The sequence below is a fragment of the Lutra lutra genome, chromosome 3, assembly GCF_902655055.1.
Source record: "Lutra lutra chromosome 3, mLutLut1.2, whole genome shotgun sequence".
Taxonomy (NCBI): Eukaryota; Metazoa; Chordata; class Mammalia; order Carnivora; family Mustelidae; genus Lutra; species Lutra lutra.
The window spans coordinates 129,371,745-129,386,638 of NC_062280.1; the positions used below are offsets into that span (position 1 = coordinate 129,371,745).

The following is a 14,894-nucleotide window of genomic DNA, read 5'->3' on the forward strand; positions in this document are numbered from 1 at the left end:
CTCATTTTTCAGTTTCTTAACGTCTTTGGAAAGTAGATTTTATTCCAACTTTATGGGTAAGAGAGATTAAGAGAGAATAAATCAATAAAATCAATTTCAAATATATCAAAAAAGACGGAATGTATTGAAAATATCTCTTGCCTCTCCTCCCGCTCAAAGCCCTACCCAAATTACTAAGAGGATTTTTTTAACTTACAAATCTACAAGGACAATTATGAGAGGAAAAAAAAACAAATTTTGGAACCCAGAAGCATGAAAGACTTAGTAAGCCCATAGAAAGCTAAAACCTCACACTGGAGCAAGCAAAGATGCTACCCAGTTTCCCCCAAAGAACCCAAGAAAGACTCAAATTGGCAGCAGCATGTTCTTCTGAAGGTGAGGTAGAAAATAGATCAATTCAAAATCTGTTTAAAAAACATCTATATCCCCTCCCCCACTGCAGGCAGCCTTTTGTGCCAGAAGACCAAAAGGTTATTATCTGGAAAAGATGAATTGGAGGGATTCTGAGTTGGGAGGGTGGAGACACAGCAGGCACAGTTGGGAGGTACTGAAAACTGAGATTAAGTAAAAAAATCTGTTTATTGAGTAGTGAGACTCCCCAGCCTCCTTCCCACACTTGGCTCCCAAATACTGGCAATGAGACTCTAGGTGGAAGACTGGAAGATTTTTTTCTGGGGAACATGACTAGCTCAATACAAAAGATTATAAATACTGACAGTTGTAGGTACTCCAATGAAACCACATAGCCAGAGCACCAGGCTGTAATGCCAACAGTTGAAGAGCCCCACCAGCACACACTTCACTCTTAAGTAAGAAGAGAGAATCAAGGATCACTAGTTATTAGAAGAAAGCATCTCTGAAAGATCATATCCACAGTACAAAAACAAAAAAGAACGGAACTTAGAGGAAATAGATCATGCAAAAAGTGAATGAAATTTCAAAAAACTTACTAATATTCTCAGGATAGAGAACATATGGCATCCTTAAAATAAGAATTTGCTATAAAAAGAGTTCTTATAAAACTATGACAAATTAACTCAGTAGAAGTAATAGAAGATAAAAGTTATGAAACCTCCAAAACTACAGAATAAAAAGAAAAGATGAAAGAAGAAAAAACAATTAGAAAAGTCAGTCCTATAGGCCTAATGTCTGAAAATTTGGAGTTTGAGAAAGAAGGAAAAGGGATAATTTAAGATACTTTATTCGTACTAAAGGACAAGAGTTTCTTTGATTAAAAGGGCCCTCTGAATCAGCACATGAATAAAAATGACTCACATTAAGGTGCATCCTTATGAAATTTTAGAACGCTAAGGGCAAAAGGAAACCTTAAATTTTCTAGTAGGCAAAAAAATCACATTTTCAACAAAGTTGCAAGGGTCTTAATGGTATAAATTCTCTTTGCTGTTAACAACAGAGGCTAGAAGATTATGGATTCTATAATATATACTACAGATCAGTGCCTTTAAAATTCTGAGAGAAAATTATTTCCAGCCTAGAATCCTATCACTGACCAAGATATCAAATAAGTTTTGAGGTAGATATTTTTCAGATACAGAGTACCAAAAGGTGTATCTTACACACACCCAAGACAGGGAGACCATAGTGGCTGTTTTTCAAAGCATATGGGAGAAAACAGATTCAAAATCATAATGGGGAGAGGAAAGAGCCAACCGTGTTATACTTGGAGAAGCCTCAAAAACTAAGGAATTCATGAAACTTCAGAATTGATGATGAAGAAGGAAGGAGCTAGAACAAGGGTACAAGTTGAAAATACATCCCCTCCTCCACTCCATGAAGCTAGACAACTACCTCTTATGCACTCTAACAGAAGACTAGGGTTAATTCTCCATGGAGGGTACATAATTAAATATTGGCAATCAAATACATAACTTGGGAAGCTGGGGAGGCAAGGAAGAGAGAAAGGAAGGATGGAGAGGGGAAGAGAGAAAAGAAAGGAAAAAAGGAGGGAGGGAGGGAAGGAGGAAAGGAAAGAAAGAAAGAAAGAAAGGGCGTTTAGTAAAGCAGAAGTATTGACAAAGAGCTAAATCATCACTTTCCAAGTGGCTCTTCAAGATGTAGTTACAGAGATGCCATTTAGGGATAATGTATTTGAGTATCATAGAAGCATCTAAAATTGTAGAAAGCAGTTGTGAAGCCTTTTCTAGCTGGTAAATTTTTTAGCCCAGGACTATGGTTTAAATTATGTTTAATGTTACCTTTTCAAAAATAACTGTTTGTGGCCTTGTTGAAAACATTCATTGATCTGCGTTTCCGGGATATAGTTTCCAACAGGCTACTAAGATACAGGTTTTGAATGTAGAAACCCAGGTGATTTTTTTGTTTGTTTTCATTTTCAAAAGCAGGTTGTAATATTTAAAGTAAATCCTTATTTATCTGCATATTACCTTAATTTATACATATAATGAGAAAATAGTCTTGTGCATTTAAGTATGCATAAATTCCTAAAGATCTTATTTATAGTGTACAGATGTCACCTCACCAATAATGTTTTCCTCACCAACCTGTATAAAGTATTATTTACTTCTGTTGGACACTCCCTGTCCTTCTTACCATGCTTTATTTTTCTCTATAGCATTGAATATGAATATTTGTTTGTTTCCCTCTACCAGAGTATAAAACCTGTGATTTTATTTTGTTCCAGTTATATCTTCCAGCCAAAACAGTGTCTAGCACACATAGTAGGAACTCATTAAATATTTAATGGCTAGGAGCTTCTGGATGGCTCAGTCCATTAAGCACCTAACTCTTGATCTTAGCTCAGATCTTAATCTCAGGGTCATGAGTCCAGGCCTCATTTGGGCTCCACACTGAACGTAGAGTCTACTTTAAAAATAAATAAAAATAAAATATTTGATGACTAGATGACTGAATAAATGAGTTCTAGGATAACTTTGAGTTCCAGGGATTCAGGTTTGATTAAAAGGAAGTATGGGATTTTCAACAAAATATCAAATATGAGGAAGAACATGTATGCTAGGGAAGGTAATTAATTTAATGTTGAGTTTGAGATGAGTGTGGAACATCAAGGCAGAGGTATATGGTGCTATACGAAGTTCAAAGTGCAAGAATAACACCTGGGGCAAAGTTGGGCATAAAGATACAGATTAATACTTTTGTTACATGATAATTTAAGCATTTGAAATGACTCACATTACCCAGGGAGAATATCTAGGGAAGAAATCCAAGTTTAAAGATGGGAATTTTTTTAAGAGTCAGAAATAGGAAAAATCAGCCAAAAAAAAAAGAAGAAGCAGAGGGACAATCGTGGTATAGATATTAGTGGAGAGAACTTTAAGAAGTCAGGGCACCTGGGTGGCTCAGTGGTTAAAGCCTCTGCCTTCAGCTCAGGTCATGATCCCAGGGTCCTGGAATCAAGCCCCACATCAGGCTCTCTGCTCAGCGGGGAGCCTGCTTCCTCCTCTCTCTCTGCCTGCTTGTGATCTCTCTCTGTCAAATAAAGAAATAAAAAAAAAAAAAATCTTAAAAAAAAGAAAAAAAGAAGTCAGTTTTCAGAGGCCAGGTAGAATGAGTTTACACACAAAGCTATATGTGTATAGGCACTTGGGAGGTCTTTAACAACTTTATTGAGAAAAATTTCTATAGAACTGTGGGAGAAATGAGAGTTCAATGAGTGGAAATTGAGGAAATGAAAAAAGCTAGTTCAGATTACCTATTCAGGAAGATTGGCCATGAAGGGTAGGTCACAATGAGTATTAGCTCAAAGGGGAGGTAAGACTAAGAAAAAAGTTTTTCAGGGATGCACATGGCTTTCTGGTGAAATGAAAGGAGCACTAAAAAATAAAGGTATAAACAAGTGGTAGAAAGAGAAAAGAGAGGTAGAATAATAATTCAAAAAGTGTGTTTCCTGAGGAGACTGAATTATTAAATTAGGTGTCAAGAATATAGGTGAGGGAAGAGGACCAATAGATAGAACCTTCTGTGGTAAAGGATGTAAGTAAGGAGTACTGTGATAGAACTAGAGGAGACAAACAAAATCCATGTTTGACAGAGTATGTGAAGTAAGTAGTAGAGGCTGGACATCAGTGTGTGAGAAATAGTTAGACTTGAAAAGTGTGGTATTGTCTTGCATGGCAACCGTAATGAAATGCAAAACAGTTGCTGGAGTAGGATTGCCTTAGGGCAGTTGAGGTTGGGGTGGGGGAGGGGGAATAAAGTATATGCCAAAACATTTACATATATGTCCATTTATTGGTAAATAATCAAACTTAAATATGTTCTCCTCATTGTAGCACAACTAAGGAACGGCAAGAAATGCAGAATCCAAATTTCACCATACCTCATCAAGAATTTTTGTCTAAATCTCGTTTTTATGAACACCCAGCTTTGGAAAAATCTTCAAGCAATTTATCAGTTTCAGGGCCGCCATTTTGTACAGTTCCTGCCACAAGAAATGAAAAAAGGAGACACTTGAACACTCCGGGCAAACCAGTGAAAGTCTTTGTCCCACCTTTTAAAACTAAATCACGTTTTCACAGAGATGAACAGTGTATTAGCAAGAATACTAATTTGGAAGAAAACAAACAAAACCCAGAAAACATCGATGAACATGGCCCTGGTGAGAGTGAAACAAATATTAATGATGGTGGAATTCATCAGCTTAAGAAAAATAACCCCAGTCAAGCAGCAACTATAATATTCACAAAGTGTGAAAAAGAACCTTTAGGTATTGTGCGAAAATTTGTGTTGATACGTTTTTGCCTTCCAGTTAGATGTTTCTCATATTTAAATAACGCCTTGAGGATTTTACCCCTTTTGTGATGATTAATAATTTCAGAACCTTTTTTAATGCTTTTAGATTTTTCCTAAGTCCAAATACTAGATTTAAAGTAATCTAATGTTTCTTTCAAAGGTAACTACTTCTGGCCTTTCTTACTTAAAAAAAAAAAATTGAACAATCTAAGACTGCTGTTACTGGAATATATATTTAACAGTCTACTGGTTTTTTCCCAAATTTAAAATAAAAATAATAGATTTATTGTTTACAAGTTGAAATTTGCTTACCCCTGAAGATTTAAACCAAATTAACCCTGAAAATTAGAGCAAATTCATATACGACTTTATAAAACAAAGGTTGTGCTTTTGAAATGTTACATGCAAGTTTATTTTTTGCTAACTTATTCTTTAATAGATTTAATTACAAATCTTCAGAATGCCAGAGATATACAGGATCTGCGGATTAAAAAGAAACAAAGGCAGCACATTTTTCCACAGCCAGGTAGTCTGTACCTTGCAAAAACCTCCACTGTGCCTAGCATCTCTCTGAGAGGAGCAGTGGAAGGCCAAATCCCCTCTCCGTGTTCTCATAAACAGGTATGCTTTTGCCCACAGTGCTGCTAACTTCTATAGTCAAGTCTAATTTCATTTTATTAACTAGTATCTCCTCATTGTTTTGTTCAAAGAAAGAACAAATGAAAGTGCGAGTGGATGAATAAAATCATTTTGTTTCCTAATCAACCAGCAGTGGCAGCCTCCTTCTCTGCTGCCTTATCCCGCTAAAGTGATCTGTGCTCCAGAATTCACGTTTCTCTTCCCCCTTCAAAACATACTCATTTTATTACTATAGTGCTCTCAGGTGTTAGAAGAAAGTAGTCTACTTGAATTTGAAGTGTAAATAACTCATAGCCCTGAATCCGTTAAGAGCTATTGACATTTTTTAAAAACATTCTTATTAAGCCAGTTCTGTCTAGTTAGAATTTTAGGCAATGGAAAGGTGAACATAATATGATAATATTATTAGGTAACATTTATTGAGTAGTTTTTGTGCACTCATCACCCTTCTAAGTACTGTGCCTGCGCTGGTTCCATCTCACTCAATCTTCACCAGCATCTAAAGGAAAGGCACTGTATGCAAATGAGAGAACTGAAGCACAGAGAGGGTTAAGTAACTGCCCCAGTGTCACTTAGCTAGTAAGTTTTCCTCTGTTGGACGCAGTTCCAAAGCAAAGAGTGTGACTCCAGAGTCATATCCAAACAAAGGGAAAGATATTTTAGATGAAGCATGCTGGGGTGGAAGTAGGCTAGGCCTGTGTACAGATCTGAGCTCCTGCTGTCAGATCCCCTAAAATACTTACGCTTTTCACTGTTCTTTCCTTTCTGAATTTTTTAAGAGATATTGTAAAATATTAAATAACTTTTTTATCCCCAAAGTGACTTCCTATGGCAGCTGTAGCAGGAGGCATACACACAAAGGGAATGAAAAGGCTGTTGAATGTAGGAGTCATTTATATTATATTAAAATGTTCAGCTTCTAGTAAGTAATTTTGATGGTGAATATTTTAATATTTAAATGAGAAATTTTGTTTGGTGAATATTTTAATATTTAAATGAGAAATTTTGTAAATTCAGTTTTGATTATTTTTATTCTAAGAAACATGCTCTTTTGTTTGATTTTGTTTTTCATTCATTATTAAATTTTTCTATCATTTATTTTATGCAGCTCTACATGTATGGCGTTTCCAAACATTGTGTAAAAATTAACAGCAAAAATGCAGAGTCTTTTCAGTTTCACACTGAGGATTATTTTGGTAAGGAAGGACTATGGTCTGGAGAGGGAATACAGTTGGCTGACGGTGGATGGCTCATACCCTCCAATGATGGAAAGGCTGGAAAAGAAGAATTTTATAGGTACTCCCTGCAAAAAGAGATTGTGTTAACTTTTCTGTATTCTACCATCTCTCTTTTTGTCACATATCTCTTTAAAACTTAATAAGTTAGCTAGAAATCAAATTTTTATCTAGTGACTTAAGTACATTGTGCTTCAACTGGCATTCTTTTGTAATCTTTTGAAAAGTGAATTATAGTTTGTCCTAGAATTTAATGAATTGGTTTTTCTTAAATTGAGACATTTTTCATATGCGTTTATGAAATACTGATAAGAAAAGATAAGTTTGAGTGACCTTACTGTAATACACACACAGACACACATGCACTTATATCCTATTCCTTTTCATTGTATATTTTAATATATATAAATACCAGAAGCTAAGCAGAAATACTCAAGTGTCAGTAATACCAAATAACTAGTAAATATTATAGCCCTAAAACATCAACAGTTTAAAAATTATATAACCTCTTTATAGTTCTAATGTTTTTATAAAGGTGATTTTAAAATTTTTGCTATCAAGGATGAAATTAGCCTGCCAAGGGCAAGAGAAGATAAACTTTTTTCTAATGTGCTTATTTTTTAAAATCTCTGTATGTCTTTTCAAAATTTATGGTTTGGGGAAATTGGTAAAACATTTTTCCTGAAACTTCTGTTATGTTTTTGGAATACTTTAAGACAGGAATATGATTTACATCTTGCACTTGTCTCCCATAAATATCTGCTATCAATTCTAGGTGGAAAAGTATACGAAACAGTTACATTGTTTTCTTGTATTAAGTATATATTATACCTGCAGAGTATAGAAGTTAAGAGTAATTATCCTATAATCAGGTGAGCATGATTCATAGCTTTGACTGTTGAAGCTTAAGCTGTTTTTTTGATCATTCAACAAATATTTATCGAGGACCTACTTGTGCCAGATAAGTCTTACAGATACTCAGGATAACAAAAGAAAACAGAAATCTCTGCTTTAATAAGTCATTATAGTAGAGGGGTTTGGGGTGGGGAAGGAAAATTTTAAAAAGAAGTAAGTTGTGTAGTACATTAGAAGGTGATGAATACTATGAAGATGAAGCTGGAAAGAGCATAGCTCGAGTGAGGATAAGTGCAATTTAAAATAGGCTCAGTGGTCAGGAGCCTTCACTGAGGCCCTGACATTTGGTCAATGTCCTGAAAAAGGGCAAGGGAGTAAGCGTAGGAACCTGCAGGGGAAGCATTGATTGTAAGCAGGAAGCATGCTTATTTGGGGAATAGGAGGAAAGTGAGTGTAGCTGGAGTAGAATGGGCAAGAGAGGAGTAGTAGCAGATGAAGTCAGAAAGATAGAGCCATATAGACCTATAAAAAGTTTGGCTTTAACTCTGAGTAACAATTTTTGGCCTAAGTAAGAATGTTTAAAGGAGAGGAATGACACGATCTGCCTTGTTTTTGAAAGAATAACTCTGGCTGCTATTGAGATTAGACTGTTGGGGGGAAGATGATGGAAGGAGAGAGACCACTTAGGAAACTGTTGAGGTCATCCAAGTGAGATGTGGCTGCTCAGACAGAGAAGGTAGCAGAGGAGTTGGTGAAAAGCAGTTGGATTCTGGGATATTTTGAAGGTGGCACCATCAGGATATGATCAAGGATTGAACGAGGAGTGTGAGAGAAAAGGAGAATAAGAATAGCTCCAGGGCTGCCTGGGTGGCTCGTGGGTTAAGCCTCTGCCTTCAGCTCGGGTCGTGATCTCAGGGTCCTGGGATCGAGTCCCACATCGGATTGGGCTCTCTGCTAGGCAGGGAGCCTGCTTCCTCCTCTCTCTCTCTCTCTCTCTCTCTACTTGTGATCTCTCTCTGTCAAATAAATAAAATCTTTTAAAAAAAAAAAAAAAAAGAGAGAATAGCTCCAAAGATTTTGGCATTAGTGGCTGGAATTCCATACATGGAATTTCGTGTATGGAGAACTGAGAAGATCAAAGATGGAAGAGAAATGGAATGTCCAATTGGGACTTTTTTTTTTTTTTTTTTTTAAGTAGGCTGGGCTTGAACTCATGACTCTGAGATCAAGACCTGAGCTGAGATCAAGAGTCAGATGCTTAACCAACTGAGCCACCCAGGTACCCCACATGGGACATTTAAAGCTTAAGATATTAGTAGACACCCAAGTGGAGATGTTCAATAAGCATTTGGATATGCAAGTCTGGAGTTTATAAATGAAGTATGGGCCAAAGAAATCAATTTCATAGTTATTAGCATATAAATTAAAGCTATAAAAGAGAGAGACTGAGAAAGAGCAACCCGAAAGTTAGAAATTAATACCAAAGAGTGTGGTATGTTGCAGGCTAAGGGAGGACAGAGCTTCAGGGAGTAAAGAATGACCAGGTGTCAGTCACTGCTGATGAGTAAAGGAAGAAGAAGACTGAGAATTGACCATGGATTTAATGACCAATGTAGAGGTCATTATTAGTCTTAATGAAAATAAGTCAGTAAATTGATGGGGTGAGAAAGTGACAGTATCTAGAGAAGGAACTGAGAGTAAAGGGTATAAGTTTTATTGTGTTTAAGGAAGAAAAAAACTTATTTTTATACTGGATGGAAATTGTTCAGTATAAAAGAAGTGAGTTGATGAGGAAGAGAGAGAGGAGGCATTTCCTAGATCAGGGTCCTTAACTAGGCAAGAAAGGTGGGAGCTAGTGTGGCAGGAAAGGCAAAGTGTAAGGGTCCAGATGCTGGTGGGTTGGTTAATGTGAGGGTGGAAGCTTCTGGAAGTCCTCTTGATTATTTGTTTCCCTAATACTCAAAGTGAGAATGGGAAAGGAAGAAGAGTTAGAGATTTGAACAGAGAGAGGAAGATCTTTAAAAAGTACCAAGAAGAGAGAAGGATGTTTTTAGATAATTTTTAGAAAATAATCTCTTTTAAGAAAAATAATCTAAAATATAATTATTTTAAATTAAGGATCTTATTTTCCAGTTGAAACAATTGTTTTGACTAGTGTATTTTCTTAGTATATTTTGGTACATGTCAAATTGTTTTCTAAATTATATAACTTATAGTCTAACTCATAAAAACTTACTAAATGATCTTGTATGATGCAGTGTTTGTGCAAATAGTGGTCATGGTTATTGAATTCAGTATCATCTTACGTGTTTTGTTTTGTTTTTTAATATTGTTCTACCTTAATTTGTTCAGGGCTCTGTGTGACACCCCAGGTGTGGATCCAAATCTTATTTCTAGAGTTTGGGTGTATAATCACTACAGATGGATTATATGGAAACTGGCAGCTTTGGAATTTGCCTTTCCTAAGGAATTTGCTAATAGGTGCCTAAGCCCAGAAAGAGTGCTTCTTCAACTAAAATACAGGCAAGTTCAATGCATTATATTATGTAATCACATATTTGTGTTAAGGGTCAGACTTTTGCGCAGGCTGTGACTTCCCCATTGTAGAGGTCCACAAGTCAGTTGTCAGTGACAGTCGCCATCCCACCCTGCTGTTCAGTTGTACACAGTAGTTCTCTTGTCATCTTCCAGCCTCCTTAAGAGAAATTATACATTCTTACACCTCTTGTTTCCCTCTTCCCCAACCCTCCTTAACCTCTTGGCCTGTGAGAAGAATATGAATTACTAATTTGATCCACTCTTCAGGTCTTGCTAATAAACCATGTTTGCAGGGGAGTTTTAATATTTAATTCATAATTTAATAAACTTACTATACTGGTAGCTACCAAATTTTAAATTCTCTTCTGTCTCAGTAGTTCTTCAGTAAAGGTATTTAATTTTTATTCTCAATTATTTGGTGACCTTTTCACAATGAAATTCTAGACTCACAATTCCTAAAATATGCACTTTTCTTTTTCTTTTTAGATATGATGTGGAAATTGATAGAAGCAGAAGATCAGCCTTAAAGAAGATCATGGAAAGGGATGACACAGCTGCAAAAACTCTTGTTCTCTGTATTTCTGAAATAATTTCATCAAGCATAGATATATCTGAAACTTCTAGCAGTAAAACTAATAGTGTGGGTACCAAAAAAGTGAGCATTGTTGAGCTCACAGATGGATGGTATGCTGTTAAGGCCCAGTTAGATCCTCCCCTCTCAGCTCTTGTAAAGAATGGTAAACTGACTGTGGGTCAGAAGATCATTACTCATGGAGCAGAACTGGTTGGCTCTCCTGATGCCTGCACACCACTCGAAGCCCCAGAATCTCTTATGTTAAAGGTAAATTAAATTAATGCATACTCTAGGTAAAAATCAGTCACTGATTTAGTTAAGTTCTAGGGAGATTTCATATTTTAAATTTTAAACTTAGGTCTATGAAAGATGCTCCATTCCTTGAAAACATACTAATAGTCGGAGTGTAAGTGGCAAAATTCTCAGACTGTCAAGTTTTTTTGTGCTACTTTTAGGAAACCGAGAAGTATATATGGAGCTAAAACAATGCAGGAGCAAATTTGCACTGGATTTGATTTGGGGCTATGGGTGCCTATAGCCCTTGGTGCAGTATTGTTCTCATAGTATTGCTCTGCTTCCATCCTGATTACCTGATTATTAGATCTTTATTTCAGTATGATTAGAAAATTAGGTTTCAGTGATTCTTAAATAATAATAATAAAATGTACCTTTCGTCTCTATGTAGACTTAAACTTATATAATAGGACTTTGTCATATTGAATAGTCTACAATATTGATAGGAGAAATTACTAATATTGTAAGTCAGATTTATGACATGAAACAGTTTACTTCTGTCATATTCTGGATCACTCTATTTCAGGAAGGTGTTTAATAAATTAAACATTTTTAAAGTAAAGAGATACTTTGTCATTAACTCCACATTGTTGCTTTTAGTCAAGCTGAAACAAGCTTTATGTTGCTTAAAAATCAAAGTTGGGGTAGCTTTCAATCTTTTGGTTTTTTTTTTTTTTAATTTTTTATTTTTTATTAACATATAATGTATTATTAGCCCCAGGGGTACAAGTCTGTGAATCGTCAGGCTTACACACTTCATAGCACTCACCATAGCACGTACCCTCCCCAATGTCCGTAACCCAACCACCCTTTCACTACCCCCCTCCCCTTCTGCAACCCTCAGTTTGTTTTATGAGATTAAGAGTCTCTTATGGTTTGTCTCCCTCCCGATTCAATCTTTTGTTTTGCTTTTATCAAATCAGTGCATGTGCATAATTTCAAAACTCATGTAATGTAGCCTTATGACCACCACCACCCCCGCCCCATCAGAAAAGCAGTCACTGAAGCCATCTTACCTAAACTTTGTTCCTGCTCCCCAGAGGCAACCATTTGGAATCTCTGGCAGTTTCTTTTGCTTATACTGCTATGTTACCTTTTCTCCTTTTGTTTAGACATTAACTGTTAGCTTCCTGCTATGAAAGTTGAAGAGTGAAATCTGTATTCACTGTTTACATTATAATGATTGAGAAATATTTTTCACAACACAGCATATAATATACCAATACCATTTTCTTTATAACTTAACTGCTTTACCTGGAGTGAACACCTGTCTTGCTTTTTTTTTTTTTTTTTAAATTTTCTGTACCCTTATCACCAACTCGTTCCCACACAAGAGATATATAAAGATCATCCCAACATGTTATAATGCCGTTATTGATTCTGTTTCTTTTTCTTGGCAGTCTCTTGGACCTTTGCATACTCCTGCTCCATTCTGAAGTGGTTACCATCTATGTATGCAGCACAGTTACATTTCTCGAAATTATTTTCTCCTCTTTCTGTGTTGGAAACCCTATTTTCTGGATTTATATCTCTATGGATTTATTTCCTCGCTCTAAGGGCATACAAGCAACTCCCCAGATGCTTCTTAAGAGAAGGAGTTGGTAGCTTTTTCTTTGAGCTTTTTGTGGTTGAATATAGAAGTTGAGAAGGAAATAATCTTCAGAATTTTGAAGACATTTTCTCTACTACCTTTTTACTTCTGGTATATCTTCTGCTACATTCAGTGCTATTCTTATTCCCAGTCCTTCACTAGATGAACTGTTTCTGGAAAGTTTTGAAGATCATTTATCTGCAGTGTTCTGAAATTTCACAGCAAGTTACTTTGGGGTTGGCCTATCTTGTAAAATCGTGGCCCTGGGTACGCAGTGGCAAACAGTCTATAAACATATGTCCTTCACTGAGTTCTAGAAAATTTTCTTGAAGTAGTTCTTTGATAATTTTGTCCCCCTCCATTTTTCCCTTTTCAATTTCCTTGAACTCTGATATTTGGTCAGTAGGCCTCTTTGAGTGGTCTTCTAATTTTCTCATCTTTTCTCCTATTTTCCATTTTGTTGTCTTTGCTCCCCCTACTTTTTAGTTCTAATTTTGTAGTTCCTAAAGTGAATATATGCCTATTGACATAATTTTCCGTTCTCTGAGGCCCTTATTACTCCCTAAATGTTTCTTTTTTTATATTACATCCTTTTCTTGTTTCATAGATGCAAAATCTTATCATCTTTCTAAAGATTAATATTTTGCTTTATTTTCCTTTTTTGCTTGCTGCATTTTTCCCCCCTATAATAATCTCCTTCAACTGATTGTTAGCTGATTGTTAGTTGTTCTTTCCTCTTCCAGACTGGGGCACTAATAACCTGATCAGAAGCTCTGTGTGAGGTGGGCGTTTGTCAACTTGTAGAGTGATAAGACGGGGACTTGCTTTTGTTAGGAGACCCTCAAATACCAGTGACTGAGAGCTGAGCAGAGTAAGAAAGTAATAAGGAGACTCATAAGGATTTTTTTTTTAAAGATTTTATTTATTTATTTGACAGACAGAGATCACAAGTAGGCAGAGAGGCAGGCAGAGAGAGAGGAAGGGAAGCAGGCTCCCTGCTGAGCAGAGAGCCTGACATGGGGCTTGATCCCAGGACCCTGGGATCATGACCTGAGCCGAAGGCAGAGGCTTTAACCCACTGAGCCACCCAGGTGCCCCTCATAAGGATTTTTATTGCATTTTTGTTTTCAGTATAGCTTCTCATCCCCTACCCACCACCCCCCACCCCACTGCCAGATGCCTCTGCCTTGTGTTCCAGAGTCCAGGATATGTCTGGTTCAGCCTTTCCAGAACATAAATTGTCCTGGGTTCTTCTTGGTGTAAGGGAAGGCCTGGTTGGTGTGAGGGAAGGCCTTCTTGGGATAGGAAATGAAATCTGAGGTCTTAATTATCTTTCCTTCCATTTTCAGCTACAATTCATACTCCTTCCTTTAGAGGTACCTGCTGCCTCCAAATTCTGAGTGATTTCCTTAAATTTCCTAGTGGTGCCATACAACTTTGCCAGCTGAGTAATGTTGGGCAGGTTATACTTGAGTTTCATCATTTGTAAAATGGGAATAAGTCTTCAGATTGTTGTAAAGATTAAATGTTAGTAGATGTAAAGCACTTAAAGCAATCCAGGCACCATAATAAGTGCTTTAGAAATGTTTGTTAGGGGGCGCCTGGGTGACTCAGTGGCTTAAGCCTCTGCTTTCGGCTCAGGTCATGATCCCACAGTTCTGGGATCGAGCCCCACGTCGGGCTCTCTGCTCAGCAGGGAGCCTGCTTCCCCCTCTCTCTCTGCCTGCCTCTCTGCCTACTTGTGATCTCTCTCTGTCAAATAAATAAATAAAATCTTTTAAAAAAAAATGTTTGTTATTTTTATTAACTGTAATCATTCTGAGGCTGCTTCATTATTTACCAGTTGTCCAATAAATTTTTAGCTTCCAAGATTTTGCTAATGTCTTATTCACTGTCCTTCTCTCCCAGTTCTTTGTCCTTTAGGTCTTTTGAGGGAACCTAAATAAATAAGTATATTTTAATCCATCATGTTTAAATTGAAGTCTCTTATTAATTTTCTAAAAATAATATTTACATTAAGACTCTACAACAGCATAAACAATTTTTTGAGAGACTGTATTTTGGAAGTGTTTTCACTTTTGTACAGGTTTTCTACATTCTTATTTTCATGAGGCTTTTAAAAATGAGTATATTTGAATGAATGGAAGAAGTGAATGAAAATGTTATGCCATCTTAAATAGTATTGAATATATAAACTTATAAATCGATTTGTTCATCAATTTGTCCAGATTGCTGCTAACAGTACTCGTCGTGCTCGCTGGTATGCCAAACTTGGATTCTCTCCTGATCCTAGACCTTTTCCTCTCTCCTTGTCATCACTTTTCAGTGATGGAGGAAATGTTGGTTGTGTTGATGTAGTTGTTCAAAGAGCATATCCAATACAGGTATGATAACATTCTTGAAGCTTACTATGTATTTCTTCCTTTTGGGACAGTTA

The 14,894-nt window shown here is 36.4% G+C and overlaps 1 protein-coding gene across 2 annotated transcripts in view; it reads left to right on the forward strand.

Annotated features, from left to right (window-relative positions):
* BRCA2 (BRCA2 DNA repair associated) overlaps positions 1-14,894 on the forward strand; it is a 59,860-nt gene that overhangs the window by 27,311 nt on the left and 17,655 nt on the right. For both annotated transcript variants that reach the window (XM_047723105.1, XM_047723104.1), the window contains exons 14-19: positions 4,272-4,705; positions 5,171-5,352; positions 6,479-6,666; positions 9,813-9,983; positions 10,485-10,839; positions 14,686-14,841. In XM_047723105.1, coding sequence (XP_047579061.1) covers positions 4,272-4,705; positions 5,171-5,352; positions 6,479-6,666; positions 9,813-9,983; positions 10,485-10,839; positions 14,686-14,841 — 1,486 coding nt within the window. The remainder of the gene's footprint in view (positions 1-4,271; positions 4,706-5,170; positions 5,353-6,478; positions 6,667-9,812; positions 9,984-10,484; positions 10,840-14,685; positions 14,842-14,894) is intronic.